General features: G+C 43.9%; 2 protein-coding genes across 2 annotated transcripts; both read left to right on the top strand.

Moving 5' to 3' along the window:
* The first annotated feature begins 4,906 nt into the window (after positions 1-4,906).
* On the top strand, positions 4,907-9,918 carry PRDX3 (peroxiredoxin 3). The gene is made up of 7 exons (XM_084290602.1): positions 4,907-4,988; positions 5,069-5,135; positions 5,228-5,369; positions 6,008-6,143; positions 7,829-7,932; positions 9,084-9,249; positions 9,732-9,918. The coding sequence occupies exons 1-7, from the start codon at positions 4,953-4,955 to the stop codon at positions 9,783-9,785; spliced, it is 705 nt and encodes a 234-aa protein (XP_084146728.1). The 5' UTR covers positions 4,907-4,952; the 3' UTR covers positions 9,786-9,918.
* A 1,426-nt stretch (positions 9,919-11,344) lies between these two features.
* SFXN4 (sideroflexin 4) lies at positions 11,345-20,074 on the top strand. Its single transcript, XM_084289848.1, has 14 exons — positions 11,345-11,408; positions 11,478-11,543; positions 12,169-12,243; positions 12,690-12,716; positions 12,859-12,913; positions 13,672-13,697; positions 14,694-14,744; positions 14,829-14,894; positions 15,008-15,076; positions 16,241-16,331; positions 16,776-16,891; positions 17,892-17,977; positions 18,915-19,029; positions 19,658-20,074. The coding sequence occupies exons 1-14, from the start codon at positions 11,370-11,372 to the stop codon at positions 19,733-19,735; spliced, it is 960 nt and encodes a 319-aa protein (XP_084145974.1). The 5' UTR covers positions 11,345-11,369; the 3' UTR covers positions 19,736-20,074.
* The last annotated feature ends 419 nt before the right edge of the window (positions 20,075-20,493 follow it).

Here is a 20,493-nt window from a genome sequence, read left to right as displayed (position 1 = left end):
TAAAGGCTGAATATAGCACTGCTACATGACAGAGCTCTGCTTCAGCTCGGGGCTCTGATGGATGGCCCCTTTCATGGATGTGGCTCCCTAAGGACTGCCAGATCAATTGCCCTGCGCAGACCTACTTGACCCAAAGTCCGTGTGTTGGTCTCTGCAGAAGCCACCAGAGCGTTTGGAGCCTTGCCTTATGACTTTCCTATGGCCGTGGGCATCTTCATCATTGTGCCACCTGGAACACCTGGGTCACAAAAACAGCAACAAAAAATATTAGGAAAAGGTACATGTATTTATATCAATTTTCTCTTACAACAACAACAAAATATTAGAAAGAAAAACATTTATTTATATGAATTTTCTCTCAACAACTCAGCCCTTTAATTTTAGGCCATGTCCACACCCCATGTAATGGAGCAATCAGGTTCTCTGTGAGCGAGGGGAAAAGAACCTCTTCATTATCAGCAAATCCTTGAGTCTCTTCTACTGCTTATCTTATTCTATCCACTGGTGCAAACTCTGGTGCTGAAATACATGAGCATGGACTCGAAGGCAGCGAGGCAGGTAAGAAATAGGCAGGTTTTTTTCAGGCCTAAGGACCCTGATTCAGTGGTTGTGGGAGCAAAGGGTAAAAAATGGGTTTGAATCTTGCAGAAGCAGCTAATTTGGAAAGAAAAATAAAAAAAGTAAAGGTTACAAAAAAAAAAAAAGGTTAAATTGAAAGATGTGTTTTCTATGGTGCTTAATGCATTTGGTTATTCTGCTTGTAAATAAAACATCTTTCGTTGGAAGCCATTCGAGAGTGGCTCAGGAAAGCACTTTTTGAGTGGCGAACACGAGGGCGAAGCCGGGCTGGCAGCCATCTTCCCTTTATGGGAGAAGAGAGGTTTGTAAATGAAATGCCAGCACCGTGCGAGCCCCGAATGCATCAGCGCAAGGCGAAGAGGAAGGCAGCAGAGCGGCGGGCGATGGATTGCGAGCGGCTCTGACAGATGAGTCATCGGCAGGGTGGGCTCCTGCAGCTCCGGCCAGAAGCAGAGCACAGCACACCCAGCGTTATCCTGCCCCCACAGAGATGGCTCGGCCGCAGCACAGCCTGCTTGAAAGGGCAGGATAAGATCCCAGGTGAGCCAGATGCCTGAAAGGGTTTTGCCTCCTTCTTATCGCTTGGAAACATGCCCTGACAGGAGCTATCGCCTACATCCATGTTCCAGCATGGAATGAATGCTGTAAAGTTTCTTCGTGACCACCTCGGAATGGGGCTGTGTTTGCAATTGCTCCCCAAACTTGCCCTACAGAGGGTTCGTTTTGTCACCTGCCGCTGAGATGCTGCATCAGCAGGTGGGAACATGCAGGCCCACGAGGAGGCAGCTGCAGCCTTGTGCGGAGCCCTGTGCGGAAGGACAGAGGCTGCCATCTACCAACAGCCACGGGGTGATGCATCGTGTTCTCGAAACCTAACTTTTTTTCCTTTGCTCTAGGTGAAAATGTTCATGCCTCTGTAGCTTCTCTCCTTTTCCAAACCTTTTATTGCAGTTATCTGTTTCCTCAAAGTAGAGGGCAATTGATTGTTACAGCATTTAGGCATATGGAATGAAATAATCTTCTAGAAGAGCAGAATTTATTTTTTAAATAAGCATCCCATTAGCAGCACAGAATCTGACATTCAATGGCCCACAACAGCAGGAGATCTGTTTTAGGATTTCCTTACCCCATTCATCAAGCTCAGAGAGAAAAGCTACCTTTCCACTAACATTTTGTTGCACTAATGATGATCTTCCAAACAGCTCTTTAAAAACTAACCTCACAAAAAACAATGGTAGCAATATACAAGTAATACCTAGTACTTCTTAAATCAACAGATCCCAAAGCTTTTGTTTGTTTGTTTGTTTATGGTGTTTTTATTTTTGTGATGTTTTTATTTTTTGTTTTACCAGAAAGGCAAGTTTAATTATTCACAGATAGGGAAAAAGGCACTAAGTGAGAGCAGGCAGATAGGTGTCATAACCAAAAATTAAATTTACATCTCCTGTTATCCATTCAAGTGCTTTAGCCCCTGCTCAGCACCTTGTAATGACACAAAATTCTCTGCTAAAGCTTGCCAAACTCCTGGGAAGTCTTTCACAAACTTCAGATGTCTTTGAATTGAATTTAAAGACTCCAGTCCTTCAAACACTAACACGCACTGCTGATCTCTCACTGCACCATTATGCACCAGCAGTCTGCCACTGCAGGAGGAGATGCAAGATCAGGGCCTGTGGTTTCCCTGATCTTATTTTTTTGTTTGTTTGTTTTCCATCACAGAGTCTCAGCAACACCGTGTATCCTGATTTCAGGAGTGTACAGTGACACAGCAAAGCAGAAAATCAACGAGATACAGAGAAAGATGAGCATGTGGTACCGCTTGGTAAATCCATTTGGAATTACAGATGGCCAGAAGAACCAGGTTTAGCAGCTGCTCCGGTGTGCCCCAGAAGTGCTGCTGAGGAAAAGGCAGAACTCTTTTGCCAGGTGCGCTTTGGCAGAGAAAAAGTCCACCTTCAAATCCTAGGGATGCCCAGTAAAAAGCAAAATGGAAAATAAACCCCTGTGCTAAATGGCAGTAGTTCAAGTTCTTGCCCAGAAGTCTGGGAAACTGAATTATGCTGCCTTCATAACAAAGCATGAGCAATATTTCCCCACCTGCAAGCCAAGTGTTTAAACAAAGAGTTTTAAACAAATATAACTTTCCAGGGAGAGGGGAAGGACACCGTTTTAAAAAATATCAACTGAGAAATTGTGAATAATCATCTGCGGGTGAGACAACCATCCTCAGGAAATCCTAGCAATAGCCTTTTTTTTTTTTTTTTTTTTTTTTTTTTTTTTTTTTTTTTAGCTGCTACAATACAGCTCCCACAGCTGAGGGAAAGGAACTGCTATGGCCTGACCGTATCCCTAACTCAATTTGCTGCCCAGCCTCAGGGGAGCTGCTGCTGGGCGAGTTGGTCTGTTGATGCAGAGGGATGTGCCATTCCAGCAGACGTGAACACAGACGTGCCAATCTGCACGGCTGCTCGAGGAGTCAGCCCAGGTACTGGCTGAGGTTTCTTGGCCAGTCTTCGCCGGTCGTTGCCCTGCAGGTGACCCTTGCTCAGCTCCATTGCTCATTTTTCTGCTGGCAGCCCTCACGGTGTCTCAGCAGTGGCACTAAAATCTCCCCAGGCTGTACTGTGCAGACAACTGCTCCTGCCCTCTCCATCTGCTGTTCTTCCTGGGAGCTCCCAGGGCTGCAGGCTACAGCACGGCTCACCCGCAGCGCATCTGATGTATTTTCTGACATGGAAATAATTTACTCACTTCCACTTTCTGGCTTTGAGGGCTTTTAAAGCAAGAATGCCCCAAACTTTTAGGTAACAGACATGCAAATAAGCTGAGTAGCTCAGCCAGCTGGCTCCCCTTGTGCAGCCACCTTCCCAGAGGAGTCCCTGTCGGGCTGGTACTTTCAAGCAGCCCTAGTTCATCAACAGGAGCCAAAGCTGAGCTCAAACACATTCAAGTTTCCCTTAGTGAAACGCTAATGAGAAGAAAGGAATGTGTGAGGTTCCTTAACTCAGAATATGCTGGTTTAGTGACCACTTGTCCATACCTCTGCACACATTCTCAAATGCACTCTCAGGGCTTTGTTAGGAGGTGCTAAGCCTGAAGAGAACAGCTGCAACATCAAAAGCAGTAGTGATGTATGCTTGAATTCAAGGAAATTACTGGATGCAGGAAGCAGTTAGACTATCATGCTGGTGGACCTTGTACTGAGATATCCACATCCCTAATTGTCCACATTTTCCTTCCCCCTTTTCTCACCATGGCTATAGGAAGGAACAATTCATCCTTCACACCCTCGTGCAGAACACCTTCATTTTATTCGTCTCCTTTTGGGCACCTCCATCTTCATCGCAAGCTGACAGCTGCCCAGCATCTCTGTACCATATGAGTAGATAACATTATACTCTGCTGGGCAGAGATTTCGTGATTACCAGAGCCACATTGCCACCCGTTTTTGGCATCATCTGTATTAATAAATTCAGAAGTGCTACAGAAAGTCACGAGGAACTGAAACTGGTGTGTCTATAACAGTAAATGTACAGAAATGTGCCCGGTGTGCTTTTGGATGGCACCGACTAACACTGTCCCACACAGTTCCTAGGCACATCAGGGAGATAATAGTGGCTAACATCCAGTCCTAACAAGCAACTTGTGCTCAACCTGCCACTTCTGAATGGTCGGAGGGTTGGTTTATGGAGGTGACTGGACCACACCAGCTGGATGGGTACCAGGAATAAGTTTGCTAACGTGTTCGGAGCCACAGAGGCAGCATCCGCTGAGCTTCCAGGCGCTCATTGGCATCACCTTGGTTGCCTTTGGCCTTGCCCCCAGCTGCTGTAACTGCTGGTGGAGCCAGAGCTCTCCCTACCTCACAAGGTGAGGTCTCCCCTTCATAAAAGGCTGTGGATATTTATAAATACGAGTGTTAAAGCAGCAGGCTGGCCGAAGCTCCCACCGCCAGGGAAGCAGAGAGGTCTGCCTGCACCAGGCACGCTCCCTCCCACAACACACCCACCACCCCTGCGCTGGACTAGTGACGGGATTTTTGACCAAACAACTACAATCCGACCACGAGTTCATCAAAGAGCCGCCAGAAAACTTTATTGTTGAAGTGTTTCAGCTCGAGCCACGCTCCACTTTCCACCACAGAGCCGGGTGGCGGGGCCAGCCCCACCTCAGCCCCTCACACCCCGGCGGCGAGCGCGGGCACGGCGCCCTCCCCTCCTCACCCTTCCCTGCGCTCTGCCCACCCTCAAACACCCCCCCCGGGCGCCATGCAGCCTCCATGGGGACACCTCCTCCTCCTGCCTGGGGGCTGGCACCGCCCGCCTGCCTCCCTCCTTCCCCGGTCCCTCCTTCCCCGCTCCCTCCCGCACAAGATGGCCGCTGCCTTGGGGAGGCTCCTGCGGAGCGCGGTGAGTGCGCGGCCGCCCGGCTCCCCCCCGCTCCCCGCCGCCTCCCCTTCACCTTCACCCCTCTCCTTATCCCCTCACAGGTGCCCGCCGCCGGGAGGAGGCTGCAGGGCCGGCCCCAGCTCCTCGCCCACCGCCAGCTCAGCCTGGGTAAGCGCAGGGCACACCCCGCGGGACCCCCCCCCCCCGGGCTCGGTGTCCCGGCTGCGAGCAGCCCCCCCATGGTTTTTTTGTCCCCTCAGGCGCCTCCCGGCTGGCCCCAGCGGTCACACAGCATGCCCCGTTTTTCAAAGGCACTGCCGTGGTCCACGGGGAGTTCAAGGAGCTGAGCCTGGATGACTTCAAGGGGAAATACCTGGTTCTGTTCTTCTACCCGCTGGATTTGTGAGTGCCCGGGGGGGTAAAATGAGCCTCTGGGTGCTCTCCTGGCGCTTGGGGCTGAAGGAGCGTTGCTGAAGGTCATCAGGAGCACTGCGGATCTGTGCTGTCTGTGGTGTTTGTTTCTGTTATACACCAGGCTGGTTTTGCAAAGCAAATCTGCCTGGTTTTTCATGTGGTTGATAAGGCGTGGGGGCAAACGGGCATCAGCTGCTAAAACAACAGAGCCGGTGGCTGGAGAGCATCTTATTGCTGCAGGGAGTGCTTCAGGGGGTAGTCAGGGCCTTGCTGGTGCCAAATCCCGTCCTGAAGGGGTGAATCGTCCTGACAGAGCATCCTGGCCCTTCTGCTGAACTCTGCTGCATGTGGGCACGTGGGGAGGGTTAACCTGCAGTGCCTCATGTTCCAAGCGTAAATATCTCTGCCGAGAGCTGCTAGTTGAAAAATGGTGGTGGAAAACATCAGCTGGGTGTCCCCTGCAGTTTCTTGAGTCTCAATGGAGCTAAGCAGAAAGCGTAGTCAAAGTTTCCAAGCTAAATAAAATGTGCTGCTCCATTAGTGCCTATAAACAGATGCGCAAGGGCCTTTACTTAAAAGCCATCAGAAGGTTGCCGAATCATAGCTCTCTTTCTGTTCCCATCCAGCACTTTTGTATGCCCTACAGAAATTGTGGCTTTCAGCGATAAAGCAAATGAATTCCGTGATGTGAACTGTGAAGTGGTGGCAGTTTCTGTGGACTCCCATTTTTGCCATCTGGCCTGGATAAATACGCCACGAAAGGTATGAATTGGGCAGCTGTTTGGGGCTTTCTTTGGTGGATTGTTTTCTTTTCATAAGAGCTCCCGAGAAGAAGAGTTGAGTAAACAATTATGCAAATATTGACTTCAATAAATATACTGCCTATGGTGATATGTTAAGTAACTTCTGCATTTGATGTAACTCAGTTCTGACCTCTATCTTTGTTTTGTCAATCTCTTCCTTAATCGTTTGTAGTTGTTTTTTTGTTTTCATTTTTATTTTGTTCCCTTGGTAGTTCTGTAGGTTACATCATATCTTTTATACATTTATCTTGAAAGACAAATATTAAGTGTATATGTCACAGTCTTCAGCTGCTTGTTACAGCTGATGGCTTGTGTGTAATGTCACAGAAAATGACTAGCAGCTGGTTTAGTTACTGTTAACCGATACCTGACAGTGGTACCTTCAGAATGGAAGCAGAAGAACAAGCAGCTTAATGGAGCTTTTGTAAGATTTAACCCTCCTTTGCTGAAATGGTTCCACTAAGTTCAAATGGAGGTCTTCTCTTCAGGGAAAGGAAGTGATAGAGAGGGAAGGGAGCCTCTTTCACCTGTGTGAAAATGCATACTTTTGCCATCACAAAGCATCTCGCTAGCTTGGTTAGTTGTAGACAGTCAGATCTGACACAGGAGGGTGCTGCAACTCCCCTGTGATCAGTTCCTGCCTATGTGGTCATGGGGACAGCAGTCCACAGGGGTGCTCAGCATGACTGGACTGGGCTGCCTCCGGATGCATGGCTTTTCCTTGGTAACGTGGGAGGGAGGAGAGTTTGCTCAATTTAATATGGTTTAGCTGAACCAATCAAGAGTATTTAATCTTCTGCATGCTTTGCTGAAGCTCTAAAATGTGATTATGGACTGCCTTCATTGCTGTATGTGAAAGTTGTTAAGCATATGCCAGTCATGCACACAGAGAGAAGCATTCTGCAGGGTGGAAAGAATTCCATAACGGTGCAGATGGGAAACTGACACCCGGAGGACTTAAGGCCTTGGTTTCTCCAGCATCTGCCTTTAAAGCTCTGCGTGTGAGAGCCTTGTTGCAGGCAGGCGTTTGCAAGATCAGGGTCTAAGTGACTGAGATTGCACAATGATTCACTGGTGATGCCAGGAATAGAAAAGCTAACAAACGCCAGTCCTGTTTCAAGGATAGAGAGCTTATCTCTTGCTGTTTCAGTGTGTTGCAAAACTCAGAGCAATCTTGGTTGACTCTCCAAATAGTATTTAAATTGGTTTTGGGGAGAAAGTACCTGCACTGTATACAGAGAGCAGCCTAACTCTGACATACAGAGCATGGCTGATCGAAGCTTTGTGTTTTGTCTGCTTATAGTATAGAGGTTTCTTTTTCTTCCCTACCATGCTCATCTTGTTTGATTTTTAATACTTAGATATGCAATAGAATTTTTTGTATTCAAAGATTCAGTATGGGATACAAGGGAAATCTGAAAATGTCACTGTTTTCATAGGTACCTCTTACCACCAAAACATGCAATTCTAAAATGCTAAGCAGGCTTTCATGTTCTGAAAAAAACAAGTGAGTGCTTTTTAAAGAAAGACATGTTTGTTGGTAGCATACCTTCAGGAACACTGAATCCAGCCTCAAGAAGGAGGGCCCTAAAAAAGCATTTGCTAGCAAAATGGAATCTTGCTAATCTTACTCTTTTTTTCTAGAGTGGCGGTTTGGGCAAAATGAATATTCCAGTTCTGTCAGACCTCACAAAACAAATCTCCCGTGATTATGGTGTGTTGCTAGAGGGACCTGGCATAGCACTGAGGTAATGCATGATTGCTGATAACTCTGTTAAGGCACAACCCAGTTTAAAACACAGTGAGCTACACTGTCTCTTCCTCCAAGGCAAACTGTACAGGGATCAAAATGAATGCCATAAGCACTTACTCCTGTGGACCTTCTGCTGGATCTCTCCCTCCCCCCCTGTTTTCCCCTTTCTCATCTGAAGGGGTAAGAGACTGCCTTAACTTATATGTGAGAAGCTCCTAAAGCTAGAGGCCACTACAATTACGCAGAATTGAAAAACTGATGTTTCTTTTTCCACTATGGAAATACCAAAAACAGTGGTCCCTTATATATATGGGATTGAGTAGGGGTCTACTGGAGACCTTTGATTCTTGATCACTTTGGATTAAAAGGTTTATGCTGCCTGTTGTTCCCAAAGTAAGCTTGTACTCTTAGCATTTGGAGAACTCTACTCGACAGAGAAAGGCTTTTCTATGCCATGGAGGGGTGTGGGGGGGAAGTATTTAATTTGGTTTCCTGCCAAGGAAAAAGTGGCAAAAGTCTACATAAGGCTGCTTAAAATTCTGATTCAGTGCTGATTAACAGTAAAGAACAAATTATAGGTTGCCCTAATCTATGCTGTGGTGGTTTTTTTTTTTTTTTTTTCCTCCTCCTAAACACAGCAGCTTCTTTGCTAGGAAGGAACTTCAGACATTTGTTTGTTAACAAATTAAATTAATTAGTAGGGTGAGATTGGGACTTTGGTTTCCACAATGGCTTATATATAACAGAAATTAACCTGGTAGTTTAATGCATAAGCAACTCTTCTTTCAGTACCTTTTGTCTTTTCATATCAAAAAGACATGGGAGGGATGCCAGCTATCACCTTTGAAATACAGATGGGATTAGAAGTTCTGGCTTTGTTATATATCTCGCTGTCTTGATTTAATAGTCTTTATGACTATTTATTTAATAGTCTTTTAATCTCCGTAATTTCAGAATACCAGAGCAGTTCACTGGCTCTTAGCTTTTGATCACTGCACTAACAAACAGTATATCAAATGGGCTGTTGCTGCTCCTCACTAAGGTGTGCAGCTGAGATTAACGACCTTGCTGAAATGGTTCATCAGTTTCTTGTGTGTTTGGTCTTGGAATATGGTTTGCATTCCCCAAATTATTGCTTCATTACAGAGGTCTCTTCATCATCGATCCAAATGGGGTCATCAAGCATCTAAGTGTCAACGATCTCCCCGTCGGCCGTAGTGTGGAAGAGACCCTTCGCTTGGTGAAAGCATTCCAGTACGTGGAGACGCATGGAGAGGTTTGCCCAGCAAACTGGACTCCAGATTCCCCTACAGTAAGCGTCTGCTAAATATCACTGTTCTAAAAATAGACACTGGCATGGTTTTGCACGTCCGAAGGGCTGAGAGCCACTCTAACGTGAGGTGCTTGGCTGAATCTGACTCTGCTTTCTAAACCGTTTATTGGCTGGACCAATTCAGTCTGTTTGTGTGATACTAAATGTGTGATTTCTGTGAAGAAAGAACCTGACTTTCTTCTAGAAAACACAGTTTGTATTTAAAACTCTTGACTTGTAGTTTCTACAGGTTGTCTTTTCTTTGGATTTTTTGTTTCCTTAGTGCTCTGCTTGATATTTATCAGGAAAAATGTGTTATGTACTTAATTTACAAGTAGGAACTTTAAACGAAGTGCAGAAACAGAAATAACCCTAGTGTTTTAATAAGCTATGCATGCCTTCTCTTGGATAAAATGTCAAGTCCATATTTTTTGTATCTCAGTCATAGCATATAATAACTACTTTTTTCTTTTTCTTCACAGATCAAGCCCAGCCCAGAAGCTTCTAAAGAGTATTTTGAAAAGGTTCATAAATAAACGCTCAAATATGCAAACAAAACTCAATGTCTTCAGCATAGGGTAATGAAGAAAGCAGCTGTGATTGTAGAAAAAATAAGTTCTCATTTTCTCATGTTAAGAAAAAAAAAATAAACACTGAAATATTTACAGACTCCGTTGTCTTGTTTTAAAAAGAAGGGTAAAAACTAAAGATTTTTTCCCCCCTTTGCAATTTAAGTTTTACAAATTTCTGTAACCAGCAGTGTTGCTGAATGTGACAGGTAGAAGAAATACAGTTGCGTTCCACAATGTGCCTGTGATTGTGGTGACTTCCACCCCCGGACCCCTCTCTGTTCCTCCTCTTTCCTTAACCAACTTTGGACCAGAAAGCTCCCCAGTTACCTTTTCTTGTGGGAAAAAATGCATTTCTGTAGTGGAAGTTTGAAAACACACGTGGACAATACAGAAAACAGAGTTTTCATGCAGAGGTTATTTTTAATGGTATTTTTCAGGGGAAGAGATGAATGTAATATGCAAAAATTAAAGTTTGTTTGTACAAATGCACTATAACTTGAATGTAAATATGTGCCATTTCAATCCTGCCTATAGTCAAAGATACAGCGCGGCTACACAGGACCGTTAACAAGCATCAAGAACTTTAATTTGGATTAGGATATGGTTAAAAACTTAAACCCTAATACTGCACTTACTGGAGCTTAATGACAGTCTTGTTTCATTTAAAGCCATGTTTATCTGCTTGGATCTGCCTCCGAGAAAACTTAAATGTCAATTGTGCTGCTTGAAAACTGTATATATCATATCTCCAGCTGTGGCATCATCAATAAATCTTAAGACTGACTGGCAGCAGATGTGTTGCATTCCTTTTCTTCCACTTTCCCCTCAAAGATGCTCATTTCCCTGTTCTGTAGAAGTTGGATGAGTTGTATTGCATTGCAAGTTTTTGTACCTCTGCTCACAACAAGCAGCTGCTGCTGCCTCTGTGCGCAGGGCACAGCCAGTCCTGGGTGGTGGGAGGAAAGTGACAGTGCTGCTGGAGAAATTGAAACGACGCTGAACGGGTTTGTATTTTTCATAAAATAGGTAGTTGGGGGAAAGGTCAGCATAAGGGAACCACGCTGGCAGAGGTGGCTATTTACTAAATCACCTTTCTAATAGACATGGATGTCGCAATATATGTGATGGGATGAAAATCGTGCCTGGTGCTGCATGATGCCTGGTGCTGCAGGAGGAAAGGCAGCACGTTAGGTTTCAGTACCGGCAGATACCTTTCAGCACCAGCATTTTAGTGCAGTTTGGTATCAATCCACCCACAGCCGTGCGGTTTTCAACAAAGCTGCTGAAAGGTTTTCACGTTTTCAACAAACCCGGACCTATTGCAGGTGAAGTTCTCTGTGGGGCTGGGTAGCACAGAGAGCAACGTGTGCGCGCTTGTGATGCCAACTGTGCACGTAAACCCACCGGGAGGGGCTGGGACACACCATTTTAAAAACTATATTTATTTTTTTACCCTCGTTTTATGTTTGTTCCCTTTCTCTCCGGCTCCCACCCGGATCGTGCCTCAGCCGGACCGGCCCCGGCGGCGCTTTCCGGTGTGGCGGCGCCATGGACGCCAACCTGCGGCTGTGGCGGGAGCAGGGCCCGGTGAGGCGCCGAGGGGAAGGCGGGGGGGGGGGGGCTGCGGGAACGTGGCCCTTAGCCCTGTTTTTTCAGTCTTTTTTCCAGAGGTTTCTGCTCTGGGCTGACGCCCTGGACCCGCTGCTGCTCTTCGCCTCCTCGGTGGGTGCCCGGCTCGGCTGTGCGGGTGAGGGGGGAGCCGCCCGTTTGGGTGGCTTGGCCGCGTGTAGGGGTGAAAGCCAGGCGCTGCTGGGCACCGACATCTCAGCCGTCCTGTTCAGGGTCTTAATTCAGCGCCCACGCTTGAATTAACACAATTACAAGCCAGGGAGCCTCCAAGGAGAAGGGCACTGAAGGGTAGAGCTGTGGGTGCTGGTCTTAACTTGGTCCTGGGGGGACCCTTCAATTCCTGCTGCAGGGGCTGTGGTGTGGGGAAGGCAGCGCAGCTCTGGTGCCCCACGGTGCTTCGTCGTGTCTGTGATCCCTTTGGTTTAAACCATTCAAATCTTTGAATTTGCCAGCAGGCATGGACAACTTTAAATATACTCTTAATTTCACTGAGGTTCTTCGTATGCTTAAATGTATAGACAAGTTCCTGCGATCGTAAATCGGTTTTGTGTGCCACTGTGTTCTTGCTTTCATTGCTCTGCTGAGGGATGGGTGCGTTGGTTTGACCTTACAGGTGTGCAGTTAGCATCTAATAACTGATGCATCACACTTTGGGCCATTGACATCTAACTTATTTTTTCTGTGTGTTTTTTTTTTTTTTTTTCTTCCTTAAATACAGGATGAAATAAGAAGAACCAGGGTACTAATTGAAAGCAGTGAAAAGACTCTAAGTGTGCCCATACCGAATGAGCAGGTATTTTGGAGCATGGCTTATACATTTATTTATTTTTTTCATGGCTGAAGTAGTTGATATTAGTGTAAGGTCTAGCAGACAGAATACTGAGGTTCAGTTACGAGGGGTAACACAAGCAAAACTCTTCACTACAGAGATTTTTCTAGCTATGACTCTGGTAGGAATTTCTTTGGATGACCACTGTCAAATTTCAGTATTATCATCCTGAGGAATGGTAGGTTGAGTATCATATTGCTAAGTTTGAAAAACACTCTCAGATCACTCCAGGAATTATTGCTCTAAGTCTGTCTGTACGCATCTAGGATGATACAGGTAGGAAATATGAAACATGCTTACTGAAATGTATGATACAATAAATTAGAAACAAGATTTTATTTCGGTTCTTTTGAAACTTGATTGCTAACCTTATTTTTTTTTTCTTTCTTTCTTTTTTTTTTCTTTTTAAGACAAAACAAGCTTTCCTGCTAAGCCTGGTAAGTTTCCAAGTTTCCAAAAGATTTAGAAATCTGCTTTTTTTTTTTTTTTTTTTACCCCCCCCCCCTTACTTAAGTATGGCACAGGTAGTCTAACCTTTTTTTTTTTTTTTTCCTTTTTTTTTTTTTTTATTCTTTTAAGTCTAGTATACATCCTGATACAGGCAAGATAATTCCTGGTTTCTTTAGACCTCCAGGTAAGTTTCCTTAAGACAACCATTGACTGAAGCATCAAAGGAGAGTGACATATAGCAAATAGCCTCCTTGATATGACAGTGATACTCTTCTACAAATGGAAGACAAGTAGGCAGTTACTCCTGTTAGTTGCACTCTCTTGTTTGTTAAAGTTTTTTTTTATTCCTGCAGTCCTCTTGAAGAGAAATTTTTTCCCACACCTCATTTGCTCAGATAGTTCAAAGTAGTTTGAGCAGTCTCTGTTTTTTGGCACTGTAGAACTAGTTCACAAATTGTTTCAGATGTAAAACGGTCTAAAGTATGCTAAGTTTTCACTTGATGCAAGTGGTTACTCTATGAATTTACTTGCTGTAGTGGCAGGTAGAGTCTGCTTGGGGTGATGGTTAGGGAGCTGAGGCAGCACAATCAATACCAGATTTAATCAATTATAAGCATAGGTAGGCCATTTACTCATATCCTTGTATAACCACTCACGGATGTGGCAGCCTTTGTTGCCAATAACTCTTTCTGCATAGAGTCATCCAGTTTCCATGTAGCTTTTTTGAGTGTAGTTCCTGAGAGGTCCTTTTGGCTATAAGCTGAGACCAGATATTTTGGCTTCTTGAATGAGGAATGAGAGACAAAGGTTGAAGTCTGGCAAAGATGTTTTTTTGTGGACTAGTGTTTTATTTACAGCTGAAACTAAACTTTCTGCTCGAAACCTTCAATCTAGACTCACAGCAGTTATTGTTACTGAAATAAAATATTTCTTTCTCTTCAGCCTTCCTGCCACTAACTCTTCCATTGGTGAGTAACCAGGGGAAATACCGGTGTACCACGTGGTTTACATTTTTCCAAAGCCAGGGGCCAGAGGAAGAGATTGGACAGTTCTAGGCTTCCCAGTTGTATTTTCAGCACAAGCTTTCTAAAAGATGTCAGTTCTATGGGAAGTGCTGAGCAGCCTTCTAGAAATTGAGCCTTTAAGGAATCTCATTGGAAGTTCAAACCTGTTAGTTGCCTTCTTTGAGCAGTATTCAAACAGATTGTTTATGCATGAAGGTCAGCTTTCTGAATAAGGAGCATTTTGCTTAATACTCCGTCATAGATGTGGTTAGATTCAGCACTGGCATTAATAATAGATGTAGTTGGTCTACTAATATTAACAGAATGACCGGCCCTCCTCTGAGGCTTTGAACAGTCTCCCCTGTTTCTTATTTGAGAGCTGCCGTATCTTGATTGCCACTGTCCTTTGAGTGCTTCATACCTGGAGCTTTACATACCTTGAGGTCAGGCCTCAAGATAGGCTGTCATTTATAACTGAAGTTACTGGAAGTAACTACTAATAGGAATTAACTGCTGAAATCTTAAAGCTAAGCTCACTTAGATCAAGTGTTTATACTGGTGAAAACTATCAGATCCCTACTTGTTCACTTCTTTAATTACACGTCTACTAAATGAGTTATTTTGTTCTATTTAAGCTTCACAGGCAGTGAAGCTTTCTTATTTTGGGTAAGAAAGCATCTTGTTTGAATAACCTCGCATGGTGTTTTGATCACTGTGCTTCTGTGTTTTATATTGGATAGATGAAGTGAATGTGTCACATCTGTGTCAAGAAAATGTGTTAGCCTAGAGTCAAGGCAGATGGCTTCTGGTGCTGAGTGAAACCCTTAGTGGAGCCTACCTGACACTGCTGCAGATAGTAACACAGCGGTTCTCTTCATCTTCTAGTTAACCACTGCTCACCAAAACCTCCTAGATTCATTAATTAATCAAGTTAATTTTATTGTGGGGTTTTCCTCTTAGGTTATCGCTTCATCGCTTCAGGTGCAGGCCAAACAAATTTTCGTTTGTCAGGTAATTGTTCGTTCTTTCTACTTTTACAAATCTTCTCGTCTCAATCCTGAATTTGTTTTTGCTTATAATCTCTTCTTCCTGCAGTTCGCGTTTCACGCATACACCACAGCATTCACCGTGTTGAATGCAAATGGCACCACAAAGGATGAGGTATGTGTTGATTTTTATTTTCGGCATCATCTTAATTGTACAAGACCACTTTGAACATGACTTACAAGTGTTTTACAAGTATCCTTATGTAGTAATGTTTCTTCTGTCCTTAGGATAATTCACTTCAACAAAAACAACTCCTCTTCGGCGTGGGAGCCGTCTCCTACGCAGCGCTGATAGGTGTACGTATCTGCTCACTGCTTGTTTTCCTGATAAGTTCTCCCGAGGAGGGGTAGGCCCTGAGAGAATCACACTGCCACGTATCCTTCAGGACTGTGCTTGAATGCTCAACTCTGATGTCTTCCCATAGAACTATTGAAAACAAGAGTTTTCTTGATCGGAGAATCCCAGAATGGTTTGGGTTGGAAGGAACCTCAAAGCCCACCCAGCTCCAACCCCTGCCATGGGCAGGGACACCTCCCACCAGCCCAGGCTGCCCAAAGCCCCATCCAGCCTGGCCTTGGGCACCTCCTGGGATGGGGCATCCACAACTTCTTGGGGCAGCCTGTTCAGTGCCTCACCACCCTCAGAGTAAGGAATTTCTTCTGAACATCCATCAGCCAATACCTTGCTCAGCTTCCTCTGTTGCTTCCTCTTATGTCCTTTTCTGTATTTTTCTGCAAACTCAGAAACTGGGTGGCAGGAGGAAAGGAACAGAGTTCACAAACACAGAGTAACTCACTGGGTTGCTACAGTTGCTACTGGATGTAGTGCTGTGGCAGATCACTGTCCTGCTCTGAACAGCTGCTGGAATCTGACAGAATCCATGCTGGATATAGACAGCTCAGGCTGCAGAAGCAGCATGGCAATGACAATACTGCATTGGATGTGGGTTAATTGGCCTGCCAGGAGCACTAAGCTGCTGAGGAGCTAGGTCAGTGCTGTACTGGTAGAGGAATTAAACTTCCCTCAAGCATATTATGGGAATATGGAATTGTCCTAAAACTGCAGAGGTAGGAGTATGTACACAAGTGTGCCAAGTGTCCTGGCTGGGGGTAGGGACGTCACAAGGCAGTTGGATGGATGTCGGAGGAATATTAGTCAGTAACTGTTCTCCTTTTTCTGTCTTTGTATCCATACTGCTACTGCCCTCTACATAATAACATTTAATACTTTTTTTTCCATAATATTTTATGTGCTTATATACAAGAGTGATTACAAAAACCTTTAGTAAATAGAAAGCATGTCTGTTTTGTTGAAATGTTAAGTAATTTGTTTACTTTTATAGATGGTATCTAAGTACTAAGTTTCAGGTTTATCTTCCTAGGCTCTTGCAGATACTGAAATATTGCACATAGAAGGTGCTTCATATAATATACGGTGCTTGTTTCCTCCCAATGTCTTAGGCTCTTCCCTTTATCTTCATGAACCGATACACATTGAAGAGCCCGTTAACACAACTAGTTGTCAAGAAACTTCTACCTGTTCCTCTTTTTGGTGAGTAAAAAGAAACTGTACGTTATGCAGCTGATGTGAGGGACAAGACAGGAATGCAGCCTTTCCCCCAGACCTGTTTCTTTCAGTGTCTTTCCTGTGCTGGATTTTGCAGTGACCAGTAGAAAACCTAGTCACAACACGACCCCCTCCCTTTTCTCTTCAGAACAAAGTACTCATGGCTTGTGCTGGCTGGCAGTGATTGAAAGCTCTGAGTGTCCATTATGATAAAGCACCTTTGGGGAGTGGTGCCTTCAAATCTTTAAGTTTGTAAAATGAGAATTAAGATTCCAGGTAGATATTTATGGGGCAGTCCCTTCTTTAAGCTGCCAGGCTATTAATTTGTGAACTGTTGAACTGGAAATGTAAAATGTGCATAATTATGAATGTTGTTATCAGGGTAGTCTCATTGGATCTTTTAAAGCAAAATCCTCTTTAACTCTGCAGGCTTGACGAGTGCCTTTACTGTGGTAGCGGTGAGAAGCCCAGAATTTGAGAATGGAATTGAAGTGATGGACAGGAATGGCAAGGTTTTGGGAGTGTCAAAAAAGGCTGGTGCGAAGGTAGGCAAGGGGGGAAGGCCTCTCTCGACTTGCCTTTCATTCTCTGCTTTGAGCTAAACATTATGCTCAGAGCAGGTGCTGTTTGCTGTACTGAATTGAGGAATCTCACATCAGGTGCTGAATCTTTGGGTGGGCTTGGACTAGCCTCTGGACCAGGTCTGACACCTGTTTTGTGTCTCCAAGGGCTGGCAACTTCCCCAAGCCAATACACCAAGTGCTGCAGATAACCCACAAGAACACTAGTACAGGCTTCTCTGCTTTCCTTTCACCTCAGAAGGAGGTGAGGCTCCTAGAGTTTCTTTTTCTGATGGTACATGTCAGAGAAAAGCCCTCTATTGTAAATAGCACAGCCATCTTCCCTAGCAGGAATATCATTTAAAGGCTGTGCCTCCCAAAGCGTAATGTCCTGGGCTACAGTGTGCTGGTGCATTTTATCCTTGACCAGTAGCTGACCAGGCTGCTCTGCATTTGCTCCCTGCCCTGCTCATCAACATCCTCTGTAGAGCAACACCCACAGGAACTACAGCAAGGAGTCATACGTTACGTGCTGTCAGTGACCCCGTGTTCTGTGTTGCTGTCTAGAGGGGAGGAAACAGCTAGATGAGCATACAGATCTGTGAACAGCTGGACAGAGAACTTTAAAATTTACACAGGATGCCCTGAAGGTGTGATGCCCAGAAGGTATGTCCAGTTGGAAAGAGTTCAGCACAACTTTAAAAAAGCAAGTCCTCAGATTATTGTGGTAGGAACACTTGATCTGGCACTGTTAGTACCACCTCCCTTTTTAAGGAATTCCTTAGTCACATATGGAGTACTTGCCACGTGTAGGAGTTTAGTTTCCACTTGAGAAAGAAATCCTCCAACGAATCGTCTTATTCTTCACTTCCCAATTGCTTGAAACTCCAGAGTATTAGGCAGAAAAGTGCTCACAGAAATGGGGAGTATTTGAGGCTGTACGGAGCACTGCTTTAATGACTTTTTTTCTTGTCCCTCCCTCGAGGCCGTTAAAGAAACAGCGTTATCAAGAGGAGTCTTGTTTGGGACAGCATTCTTCCTGCCAGCTGTCCTTATGCACTTTGTGGAAAGGTAAGAGGGACTGCAAAGCAGCTGCAGGTGCCTGGTCAGTGGCTATTCTCATATTTGGTCTGGCTGTTACTGCTTGCCATTTTTTTCTTGGTTTTGTGATTATTAATTGCCTTGGAGAGATGATTATCTGTGAGGTTTCTGTAGGTAGTGTGATTCCTTTAGACAACGCAGTGAACCTGGTTATGTCAGCGTCTGTTTTGATGGTTTGCAGGAGGTTGTCTATAGCTGTGAGCATTTCTTCTAATTTCTTCACTTAAAACTGGACCCCAACTTCCAAATACATGTAGCCTTCCTTATAGTATAAAAACATTTTCTTGGTTTTGCAACATTTAAAAACTTCGTATCATCAGAAGAATTCATTATATGCTGTATTGGAGAATTTTTAGCCTGCCCTGAGCTTTTGGAAGGAAGTGTCTGTTATATAAATTATAGAGGTAACTTGGCATTGCCTAAATCAATTTCCTATTGCATTTGTTGGCTTAAGGGTCTGCTGATATCAGTAGACATTAATGAAGACATAAGATACATTTTTAAAAACATATTGAGTAATAAATTTTCGCACAATGAAAGGTAGGATTGCCAAGGGGAACTAAATCTGAAAGGGAAGAGGGTAGTACATGAAAAATCTTAGTCCAGGGACTGAGACATTTCAAAACACTGATGTACCTTCTCTTCTTTTGTTGTTTTGAACTTGCTGGTTATTTTGTTAATCTTATATTCTCATTTTGGACCTGCAAAATGCTGCAGTTAAATTCAAAGTAAGGGGAAAGAACACCAAGTTAGGAGTAAAAACACAGGAAGTAAGGAAACATGTTTAGGATTCATAAGCCTAGGCTATTATTTTTTTTGCAGTTTTGACTGCTAATGAATGCTCTTTGTCTCACTGTCAGATTATTTTTCAAACCCAAACTGACATACTTTTCAATGTCTTGGCCAGATCAAACTTTGCAAAAACTTCCCGTGCTTTGGCTTCAGTGAGAATGCTTCTCATTACGTCAGTACTAGCAGGGATGCTACCAGCATCACTCAGTATGTTCCCACAGTGTGGTGAGGTAAGTCCTTTGAAAAAAAAAAATTGATTTAGGATTGTTGTTATATTAAACAGTCATTTTGTACCTATGGTAAGTGGTCTTAAGGCCAGCTAACAAAAACCAATAGGATTGAAATGGTCAGTGCATCTAAACTGGGGCTGGGGTGAGGCTGCTAAATATTCTCAGAAAATGGGGCTCTTGGAATTTTCAATGGCTTCTCTTATTAGCCTAAAAATTCCGGCAGCTTAGTTTCCTGTGGCAACAATGGTAAACTGGACATAAATGAGACATAAAAAATAAATTATTTATTGAAAAATTGTCTTTTTTTTTTTTTTTTTTCCCTTTTGAGCTCTCAATAGAAGTTCTTCTGGGTCAGTTACCCAAATACAGTGAACAGAAACTCCACCACTAATGCCCTGACTAGATCTCAGGAGTACCTCTTAACTTTAAATAAAACATATTTGTTCACATATGTTTGAAAAGACAAAAAAAAATTCTATGAACCCCAAAACAAAAAAACTCCAACCTCTTACACTCTTGTCGTTGAATAAATAATTTCAACTTGTGGAAAGATCAATGCAGTGATGAGGACTTAACAGGTGGCTACCAGGATATGGTGGTGTTGATTGTCTTTTTCTATACATTTCAGATAAAGCGAGCAGACCTGGAACCAGAAATTGTGTCATCTACAGAAGAAACAGTGTTATTCTACAACAGAGGAATTTAGAGACTGGCCTTAATACATAAATATGGGCTCTGATTAAAGTGAATTCTGAGTGTCTCAACAGATTCAGTTGGCACACATGCCTGATTAAATCATGACTTTATGGTGGCATACACGCCAGATTTGGTGTACAGTGCTGTGGTCTATAAACAGGCAGATTTTGCAAGCCCCAGCCCCCAGGTTATATAAGTTATATATAACCTATTAAGTTATATATACATATAACTTAATGCCATAAATGATACTTGCGCTAGAAAGTGCTGTTGTAGAACAGGGTTCCTCACAAACTCTGTTTTGTACACTTCCTCATGTGACTGATTTCTTAATAAAAAGACTGACTACTGAATACAAGATTTTATTTTTTCCTTGCTTTTGTTGCTGCTTTTGATGTGCTGCTTTCCAGGAACACAGCTTGTAAAGCCATTAACATCAGTAGTTCTTTGGGGAAAGTCAAGCTGGCCCTTCACAGAAAACTTATTTTTATGTTTGACTGTATTTAGTAAGGCACCCTGACAGCAATATGACACTGGTGATGTGTAGTTGTTCAAGAAACATTCAGCAGAGGGGCAGTCCAGCTTCACCGTTGGGCTGTGAGCTGACCATTAACACTAGGAGCTGAATTCAAGGGCAGCCACAGATAAACTCATGGAAATTTCAGCTCAATTCTCTGTGGTTGTCTATAAAGTAAAGTGTTAGACAAATTTAGGAAGGAATGGGAAAACAACATGGAAGCCATTTTGCCTTTGCAATAGAAGTACCTG

Source organism: Netta rufina, assembly GCF_964035555.1.
Source record: "Netta rufina genome assembly, chromosome: 7".
Lineage (NCBI taxonomy): Eukaryota > Metazoa > Chordata > Aves > Anseriformes > Anatidae > Netta > Netta rufina.
This window is presented reverse-complemented; position numbering and strand designations above follow the sequence as displayed.

Coding starts and splice junctions, on each gene's coding strand:
- PRDX3 (XM_084290602.1), top strand. CDS start 4,953: ATGGCCGCTGCCTTGGGGAGGCTCCTGCGGAGCGCG. Junction 4,989..5,068: donor GGAGGCTCCTGCGGAGCGCG/GTGAGTGCGCGG, acceptor ATCCCCTCACAG/GTGCCCGCCGCCGGGAGGAG. Junction 5,136..5,227: donor CCACCGCCAGCTCAGCCTGG/GTAAGCGCAGGG, acceptor TTGTCCCCTCAG/GCGCCTCCCGGCTGGCCCCA.
- SFXN4 (XM_084289848.1), top strand. CDS start 11,370: ATGGACGCCAACCTGCGGCTGTGGCGGGAGCAGGGCCCG. Junction 12,914..13,671: donor TGGTTTCTTTAGACCTCCAG/GTAAGTTTCCTT, acceptor CTTTCTCTTCAG/CCTTCCTGCCACTAACTCTT. Junction 15,077..16,240: donor CCTACGCAGCGCTGATAGGT/GTACGTATCTGC, acceptor CCAATGTCTTAG/GCTCTTCCCTTTATCTTCAT.